At 34.2% G+C, this 9,955-nt stretch overlaps 1 protein-coding gene across 3 annotated transcripts; it reads right to left on the reverse strand.

Annotated features, from left to right (window-relative positions):
- Positions 1 to 2,394: 2,394 nt before the first annotated feature.
- Positions 2,395 to 5,052, reverse strand: LOC143596696 (BTB/POZ domain-containing protein SR1IP1-like). 3 transcript variants are annotated; one of them, XM_077075404.1, is made up of 5 exons: positions 4,946 to 5,052; positions 4,795 to 4,885; positions 4,103 to 4,714; positions 3,288 to 3,776; positions 2,395 to 2,881 (listed from the first exon to the last, which is right to left on the reverse strand). In XM_077075404.1, the coding sequence occupies exons 1-5, from the start codon at positions 5,050 to 5,052 to the stop codon at positions 2,432 to 2,434; spliced, it is 1,749 nt and encodes a 582-aa protein (XP_076931519.1). In that variant the 3' UTR covers positions 2,395 to 2,431. The 3 variants fall into 3 exon arrangements, with proteins under 3 accessions (XP_076931519.1, XP_076931518.1, XP_076931517.1); XM_077075403.1 differs by lacking the exon at positions 4,946 to 5,052 and having other exon boundaries at positions 4,795 to 4,863; XM_077075402.1 differs by lacking the exon at positions 4,946 to 5,052 and having other exon boundaries at positions 4,103 to 4,933.
- Between the last annotated feature and the right edge of the window lie 4,903 nt (positions 5,053 to 9,955).

Genomic DNA, 9,955 nt, shown 5'->3' on the forward strand with positions numbered 1-9,955 from the left:
ACGGGCCGCCGGGGTGGCGTCAGGGCATAATTATTGTTCTGATTCTTTCATAGGGTCGTAAATTATTGTATTGAAGTCTCCAAGACCGAATTTCTGATCTGATTCAGTGGTTCGACCCATACTTAGTTTTTCCTCCGGCTCGGTGAACATACCCCTTTGGCAATACTGGCAAAATTTCGAAAGGGCCCCAGGGTGGCGTCAGGGCATAATTATTGATCCGATTCTTTCGTAGGGTCATAAAATATTGTATGAAAGTCTCGAAGACCGAATTTCTGATCCGATTCAGTGGTTCGACCCATACTCAGTTTTTCCTACGGCTCGGTGAGCGTGCCCCTTTGGCAATACTGGCAAAATTTCGAAGGGGTCACGGGGTGGCGTTAGGGCATAATTATTGATCTGATTCTTTCGTGGGGTCGTAAATTATTGTATGGAAGTCTCCAAGACCGAATTTTTGATCCGATTTAGCGGTTCGACCCATACTCAGTTTTTCCTCCGGTTCGGTGAACATACCCATTTGGCAATACTGGCAAAATTTCGAACGGGCCCAAGGGTGGCGTCAGGGAATAATTAATAATCCGATTTTTTCGTAGGGTCATAAAATATTTTATGGAAGTCTCCAAGAGCGAATTTCTGATCCGATTCAGTGGTTCGACCCACACTCAGTTTTTTCTCCGGCTCGTGTACCTACCCCTTTGGCAATAGTGGCAAAATTTCGAACGGGCCCCGTGGTAGCGTCAAGGCAAAATTATTTATCCGATACTTTAGTAGGGTCATAAAATATTCTATGGAAGTCTCCAAGACCGAATTTATGATCTGATTCAGTGGTTCGACCCATACTAAGTTTTTTCTCCGGCTCGTGTACATACCCTTTTGGCAATACTGGTAAAATTTCAAACGGGCCCCGGGGTAGTGTCAGGACATAATTATTGATCCGATTCTTTCGTAGGGTCGTAAATTTTTGTATGGAGGTCACCAAGACCGAATTTCTTATCCGATTCATTGGTTCGACCCATACTCAGTTTTTTCTCCGGCTCGTGTACATACCCTTTGGCAATAGTGGCAAAATTTCGAACGGGCCCCGGGATAGCATCAGGGCATAATTATTGATCTGATTATTTCATATTGTCATAAGATATGTATGGTAGTCTCCAAGACCGAATTTATGATCCGATTAAGTGGTTCGACCCATACTCAGTTTTTCCTCCGGCTCGTGTACATACCCTTTTGGCAATACTGGCAAAATTTTGAACGCGCCGAGGGGTGGCGTCAGGGCATAATTATTTATCTGATTCTTTCATAGGGTCAAAAATATTGTATGGAAGTCTCCAAGACCGAATTTATGATCCGATTCAGTGGTTCGACCCATATTCAGTTTTTTCTCCAACTCGTGTACATACCCCTTTGGCAATACTGGCAAAATTTCGAACGGGCCACGGGGTGACGTCAGGGCATAATAATTTAGTTGATACTTTTGTAGGATCATAAGATATTGTGTGTTAGTCTCCAAGACCGAATTTATGATCTGATTCAGCGGTTCGACCCATACTCAGTTTTTTCGCCGGGTCGTGTACATATCTTTTTGGCAATAATGACAAAATTTCGAACGGATCCCGGGGTCGTCATTTGGTAAAAGAAAAACAATAATTTAATCTAACTTAAATATATATATATTTTTTATTAGGACAATTTGACCGAGACGGATGTAATAATAATATTAATTAAAGCATGTTTTCTAGTAGACGTTTCACATACATTGATACTCTAGATCTCCGATGACATAAATAGCTAGCTATAAAGTCCTTAAAACAGTGTTTTGAAAGTTAACTAACCAAGTTATCTATACCAACTACTTCAAAATAATGCCCGTCTTTTAAGCCATTGTTAATCCGTTGTCGTAAAATTGTCACGTCGCTTTCAAAATTTTCACTTCCAACGGTATTCATAAATATATGCTATACAAATAAATTTACATACTCTATGCTCATTCTTTAGACATCCAAACAAATCCGTGAGATAAGGTAGTTCGTATATATATTGTTTTTCGTTGTGTAGCGGTTGTAATGGCAAAATGATTTAATATATAAGTTTTAAACATGCATTTTTATAATTGACAAGGCTCCACAAAGTAAATATTCATATATAACATAATCTTCATTTTGTTCACATGGTACAATATGTAACATCATTGTCTTCTCTTTTCAAAACATATCTGAAGTCCATATGTAGGTACTCCTTCATTCATTATTGAATATATTGTTTATTTTAAAATTTCTAATTAACATGATATACCTTTCAAGATACAAACTCAACGTTCAACTTACATATACATATACATTTATGTATAAATATAATTACATACTAGGATTTCAACAAGACATTAATTTGAAGTATACATGACACCAAACACCTAAACAGTATTGCATGGTGGCATTCAAGAAACAGAATGTCTTCTAACTTTAGTAACCTTATCCTTGCTTCTTGTACTGGAATTTGAAACCCCATGATCAAACCATAAAAATGGAGTAAGTTTCAAAAACCTTTTCGACACGGTGGTTATGATTGATTTTGAACGAGATGGTGACTTATCAGAATGCGATTTATTGACCTCTTTTAGTCTTGTTTTCGCCTTTTGAAGCTCCAATTTAAGATCTTTATTTTCTTTTTGTAAACTTGAGAGATCATTTGGTATCGGGCTCGATCTAGATCCATCATCAATGGCGTCCCTTAACCGTTGTTGTTCATAGTAAAGAACTTGAACAACTGTTCCTACAGAAAGCCTCTCATTTTTGGCAGCATGAGCACATGCCTCACTAGTTAGCTTTTGACAGTTTATCAAACTGCAAAGCTTCTTTCTTTCTGTATCCCCTAAAGCCGGATGAGCCTGCAAGATTCCGACACATAGTTCTTGATCCTAATTGATAATCTTTATGCAACACTTTTTTAAAAAACAATGTAAAAAGATGTTAACTTTAAGTGGATATTAATGGCTTTATACATTCCAAAACATATAGTTCTTGATCTAAATTGCTAATGTTTATGCATGATTACATAAAAATAATGAAAAAAAGATATTACCTCTAAGTAGATATAATGGCTGTATACATTCCAAAACATAGTTCTTGATCTAATTGCTAATCTTAACTTTATGCAAGATTTTATAAAAATAATGAAAAAGATGTTACCTTAAAATAGATATGAATGACTTTATACATTCAACAACATAGTTCTTGATCCTAATTGTTAACCTTTATGCAAGATTTTATAAAAATAATGAAAAAAGATGCTACCTTTAAGTAGATATCAATGGCTTTATACATGCCATCATCTGTGGCCCTTTGACTTGGTACATGTTCAGCAAGATTCATAAATTTTGATAGTGGCAAGTTACAATCAGCAGCTATTTCAGCAAGATAACTCTCCATAAGCTTCCCAACTTTCTCAATGTCATCATGCGCACCCTCAAATTCTTCAAAGTTCATTAAAATTCGTTGCACGGTGTCGACATCAAACAAAGTGTCACCATCAAACCGAAAAGAAGGAATCAATATATCGTCTAACACAGCTTGCCCAAGCTGTAACCCCATTCTTTTCTCTAAATCTAACCTACATGCAACCGTTGTCTCGAGGTATATTGCTGACCGAAGTAGCAACGAAAGGAAATTAGTTGATATTGCATTTTTTTCCCTTGGCAAGAGACCAACTATTGTTTCTAAAATAACCCGCTTTTCGTTTTCTTGATTTGGCACATTTTTGTTCTTCCCCTTTCCTGAAATCTCCTGCTTGACGGATAACGGATCAAAACAGGTTCGAGTTAAATTGGTTACTTTTTAGAGCTTGGACCACCATGCAAACAGTTTGTATCCATATACAGATTTAGCATATTAAATATTTTGCAAAAATGATATTATTAATATTACAATCCAACTTGTTTTAAATAAAAAGAGATATAAGATTTTATATATAACTTTCGATCTATTTGACCAATTTCCTTAAGATAACGCGTTCAACCATTATATAAAATATAACCCGAATCAACCCGTTCACATGTGAACTATAACAAAACATGTGAAAATTGTAACAAGGATAATATAGAGATTTATACCAAATCTTGAAGACATTTGCGGGCATAAAGCATAAGAATCGGACCAAGTGCATACTTATTAAACCCCCTTGAAATCATTGCTAGAAGAACCCTTTGAAATGTATGTATGCTAAGAACTACGAAGTCTTCAGCCCACCAATCCACAACTTCTTTTAAGTGAAACAAAGAAGACGAAGATGAATCCAAGCCTTCGCTACTACACTCGACACTACCCGACAAACAAAACTGGCTTTCTTTGGTCACTATGAGTGCTATTGCATCCACACAACGGGTGATCAGTTTCACATTTTCAGAAACCGGTAAGTAGCTTTCTGATGACTGTAATATTGTAACCGCACCAGCAAACGAATTAAGTCCAACTTCATTTATATAACCCTCGGTTCGTGACACAAGGTTTCCAACTGAATACTCGTCTGTCATTTCAAGAAACTCAGCCACACATCTTGCCATTGCAATGTTTTCAACCGTTAATTCAAAGTTTATCCCATAACAAAACTTTGCTGCAAGTTCAAATCCCACATGCCCACCCGGGACATCATCGATTTTGACTGCATGATCAGCCTCCTTTGACATCAGTTTCCTTATGTAACCGCACTTCGACATTAACGGATACTGCATAACAAGTTTCAAAATTCAAGCTTCACTTGCACAATATGCAACAACCAAAAGGTGCAAAATGCATCAAGTTGTACCTTGTGTAACGAAAAAGAAACGCCTTGCACGTGGAAAATAACGTCACTCGAGATCTCTTGGGAGAAAATCCAGCATAAAAGTATAGGAAAACTTAACACTTTTAACTCGTAATCGTTGAATAATAACTAAAAAGAATCAGATCAATCAAACCATTCACTTGTCCTCTTCATGACAGTATTCATGAGCTCCTTCTTCTTTGCAGGGATCTTGTCATGAGTTGTAACCATTGCAGCTTCCTCTTGTTGTACATCCATCATGATAATATTAATAATAATAATAATAATAATAATAATAACTGAGCATTCTTGATTGCTAACATGATCAATCCTGCATTATATATAGCAACATGAAGCAACTTTAATATGCCTAGCTACAATCATGTCAAGTTTTTACTATGGTTGCAAGGGTCATAATAATGGACTTTGTAACATTAAATACATTGGTGCTTTTGATCCACAACCAATACTCATAGTTAAGGAAATAAGTAGCCAAAATGGATATGAACCTTAGGCCTAAAAGGTGCAAGAGACAGGGATATAACAGTCATTACACACAGACTGTGGGGATCACTAGTGAAAAACCTAGTGAAATATTGAAATAATGAAAAGGACATGACTTGGTGTTGGTGATTATGTGGCTGAGGATGCAATGGGACATAGAATAATTGGTGAAATGTTGGAAGCTTCTTGTAGGGGTGAATGAGGCATTTTATGAACACATATATATGTAGCCTTAGCCTAGCTATCTTATCAAAATCAAAAGTTGATTGTTAGTTTTAACAATTTGTGAGGCAATTTATATAGAATATATAGTGTTTTCATTAAGATAAAGTGAAGCCATCATGCATGAATGCATGATGTTTTAAGGTGTATTAATAAAGTGTTAAAGGATTAAGGATATGTTGTGTTGCAAAAACATGTTCATGTGACATTAATGAATGATGTAGATGGGCTCCTTCGCAAGTATGTGTTGTTCATGTCACATATTTAACGGAATCTCTTCCAAATGTGACTGATCATTCGCATTATCTATTTTATATATAAATAAAAAAGAGCAAGATGTGTGCATATTATTATGGCGGTGCCTTGTTATTATTCCTTATAAAAACGAAAATAAAATGAAATTTTTGTGACCACATACACTATTTAACAATTAACATCCATACAGTTTATACGCAAAAGGTTTGCATAGAATATATTTCTTTTTCACATAACTTAAATTAATAACTGTTGAATTTTTTATTTTTTTTTGTTCAACCAAATAGATATGACAATTTTGTTTGGTATAACTTTTGTCTACAAATCTTTTTAATTGACATTTGATATCAATGCAATGCAATATATCAGCTTCAAAACCTCTAAGAGTTCGGTCGCTTTGGGCTTGGGTCAGTCTGAGTTTTCTGGTCGGGTTTTAGCATTGATCCGAGACTGAATCACCCTCTAAAAATTCTATGTTTTTCTAATTTCATAATTTAGTGTCAAGTTTAAATTAAAAGAACTATAAAACTGAAATTTTATAAAAGATTTGAAAAATGTGGGCTCCGGCTCACAGTAAGTAGATCAAGGAGATTGAAAAATGTAGTTTGTTAGGTACGAGAATCTTCAAAAGATGTTTGGTTTGGATTCAAGTAAAATAACTGGAATCTTTAAAGTTGCATCATAATAATGATAATGTGTATTATAGGCAAATAAGAGTTATTTAATTAAGGATGTCTCCTTGTTAATATGTTGAATTACATATTTATCTTATGGGCATGATAAATGTAAACAATATCTTTCAAATTATTAAGATGATGAATTAGATACCAAAGGGGTAAATTAAGTTAATAGATAACTAAGAGTATATGTAATGGATGTGTCTATTGATCTCTTGGGCGTGAAAAAGAGAGAATATCATAAGTTAATAGATAACTAAGAATATATGTAATATGTAAGAATGTATACATTTTTAAAATGAAAAAAAAATATAAGATGTAAGTTACTAATTAGTTCGCTCTTATAAGTTTATAATTATCAGAAGTAATTTCAAAATTCCTAAGTCCAAAATGTCCCGATCAATAGATAAATGCACCCATAAAAACTTTAATTAAATTACTTCTTCATTAGAGTTGAGACATGTAGGACTGTGCAACTGTTCAAAACCGCGAGAACTGAACCGGAACCGGAACCGAAAATGAGGGAAAATAGAACCGGAACCTATTATAGTAAACCGGTTCGGTTCCAGAACCGCTAAAGCCGGTTCTCGTTAATCGGTTCTGGCTAGAACCGGTTCGATCATTTATTTATCAAATGAGTCATGCAAACTTTGCAAATTGCAAAACAAGTTTATACAATTGTATGTCTTCTTTCACGGTAAAACTAATTTAAATTACAACATGAACATTCGTTATACTTTTTAGTAAAACCTAAGTGTTGAAGTTAAATAAATCATTAGCAACGATAGATTAATGGAAGATCATATATTCTTATCATTTTATATTAAATTACCTTGATAGCTTAAATAAAAAATGATCATGGTTGCTAGTTCTTGAACTTAAAGAAAGAAGATTTGAATTAAAAAAATGATTGAATGGACGCCGGTTAATAAGTTACTCTATAAAAAATAGGGATTGGTAAATTTATTTAAAACATTTTGAATATTCCGGTTCTTCGGTTCCGAGTCTAGAACCGCCGGTTTTACCCGGAACCGAACCGGGAACTGTTTAATGCAAATTCTAAGAACCGAGAACCGAACCAGTACACACATTAGCGGTTCTAAGGCACCGGTTCGGTTCCGGTTCCTCCGTTCTGACGGTTCCGAACCATTTTTTGCTCACCCCTAGAGACATGAACTCGAAGCATATGAGAAAAGCTGAAACTCTAAACACTAGGCACATGTATTTGGATAATCGATCACGTATGGTTTTTATAAAATTTTAGGGGTTAAAGATAAATATTGTAGTAGGTGATACCCGTTTGATTAACTAAACTTGCATGTTTATCTACATTTGAACAAAATATTTAAATATATCATGTAATCATAACAAATGTAAGAAATACTAAACAATATGTTTAAGTTGTAAGAAACTTGAAGTTGTTAGTTTAATATTTGATATTTCAAGTATACTTTTATTTTGAGTATAAGATCGAGTTACGAGTAATAGACATCCGAATGAATAGTTTAAAGCTATTAAGAATATAAATGAATGATATTGTACGTCGGCAATAAATAACATGTACCAAGGTATAGGATTTGAAATTTTGAATTACCAAAACATCAAGTATCAACCTATAGTCATCCCGACATAACGTTTTTGTGATTTAGGTGTATAGATTGAAATATACTCATTACACACAAATCATTAACATAAATTTAATACACAGTTAGGTTTACCTGAGCTAACTAATAGGTAAACTATACACATTTCATATCAATACTATTTGTTTGGGTAAAAGTCAGAAAATCTAGATTTTAACGGATATTCTAAAATCAAATAATTTTTCTATGATATCACACAACGAGATAACATTTTAAAATATATGTTTACAACCCGTAGATATAATTATAAACTACTAAACTAGCATGTTGCGGCAGAGATTTTGATGCAACAAGTAATATGTCAAGGCTCATGCGTAAATAAAATTAGTGTCGATACGTAAATAAAAATAAAAGTCTCGCGCAAGGACGGATTTTAAGGGCCTAGGCCGCGGCTATAAGTATAAATATAACTTATTTACTTTAATAATTTTTTGTTTATAAGTTTAAATATAGCCCATTTATTTTGATAGGCAATTATTATATATAGTATTGATTGATTATTTTTTTGTATCCTTTATACAAGAGCTAAAACAATAATAAAACATTATCTACTTATACGAAGAAATACACCACGTGATATTTTTTTAATTAGTGGATTGAAGATTACTCTTGATTCAACCGAACAAAAATAGACATAACTCACTTATACATAATAAATTATATCACATGGCATTTTGGCTAATGATACTTTTAGTCCCTCGTTATAGTATATTCTTCACTTTTAAACTCCGATGGAAGGATTCGGTTTTAGACTTTAGTCCATCTTTATCATGCCATGTTTCTTGTGGTTCCTATCACACTCTTTCTAACAATTTCATAGATAGCTTTGCCAAGAACTAATATGACTTGTTTTTTTTTCAACGAGTCAACATCTTGTGACCCATCTGTCCACACAAACGTGTTCGTTAAAGCGCTACCACGTACGAATCCAACACAATGTGTCATTCGTGGGTTGGTAGTTCATCCGGTGTCAATTTGACGTTTGTGGAAGCCAAAAACGCTAAGGCTAAGTGTTATGTGTCACTCTAGTTTATTATATGGGATTATTCACCATATCAGCGTCATGTCATCTTTTTCTCCATTATTGAACAGAACTCCAACACTCAACCAATGTTATACTTCATTCTCCATTATTTTTAAATACAAAAAAGAAAAAAAAAATGATTGGTTAGTGATGAGCTTGAGGGTGATCACGTAGATCATGTCACTAGTGACCTGTGGATGTGGGCGCGGTGTTCCAATGATCTCATACGAGCCACATCGGCGTTACTAGTAAGCCAGAATAACCCATACTCTTCAGCCTTACTAGGGGGCACTTACTAAATTTCTTAACAACCATAGAAACACTTCAATTGAAATTACAATGACTATATATGTAAAAGCCTTTGAAGTGATATAGTATAAGGCTCGTAAAAGGCATCAAACTTGCAAAGTGTCACACATGACAACTCAACAACACCCACCCCAATATATTATTGCAATGTTTTTTTCAAACAAAAAATCCATCACGCATTATTTCATCCAACAAGTATCTTCACATATTCTACATCATTACCAAACTAACAATAAACATTTTGATAGGGCCCACGTGAACTCGCTTCTAGCCTTTATAAACAACACACAACACATGCTTGATGCTTCCATGCTTCTCCTAAACATCATTTAAGATAGTACATATATCGTATTATTGTTTAATAAAACCTTGAATTATTAATTTATAATACATTCTACAAAATCATTCTCACTAATTAATATCAAAGAGCACTAATTAGTAGTAGTGGGTAGAGTTTTACTATTAGTAAAGACAACTCAACAACTTTACATCCATCATTAAAAAAAGGCAAAATAGTTATTCCAATTGTT

This window comes from Bidens hawaiensis, unplaced genomic scaffold (assembly GCF_021521415.1).
Source record: "Bidens hawaiensis isolate Kalapana, Puna unplaced genomic scaffold, B.hawaiensis_p1.1 tig00046859_1, whole genome shotgun sequence".
In the NCBI taxonomy this organism is placed as follows: Eukaryota; Viridiplantae; Streptophyta; class Magnoliopsida; order Asterales; family Asteraceae; genus Bidens; species Bidens hawaiensis.

What these genes read in the sequence shown, in the direction of transcription:
- LOC143596696 (XM_077075404.1), bottom strand. Translation starts at nt 5,052, where the DNA reads ATGATGGATGTACAACAAGAGGAAGCTGCAATGGTTACAACTCATGAC. An exon ending in ATGAAGAGGACAAGTGAATG is followed by an intron (nt 4,886 to 4,945) that starts GTTTGATTGATC and finishes AAAAGTGTTAAG; the next exon opens with TTTTCCTATACTTTTATGCT. An exon ending in CCATTGATATCTACTTAAAG is followed by an intron (nt 2,882 to 3,287) that starts GTAGCATCTTTT and finishes GGAATCTTGCAG; the next exon opens with GCTCATCCGGCTTTAGGGGA.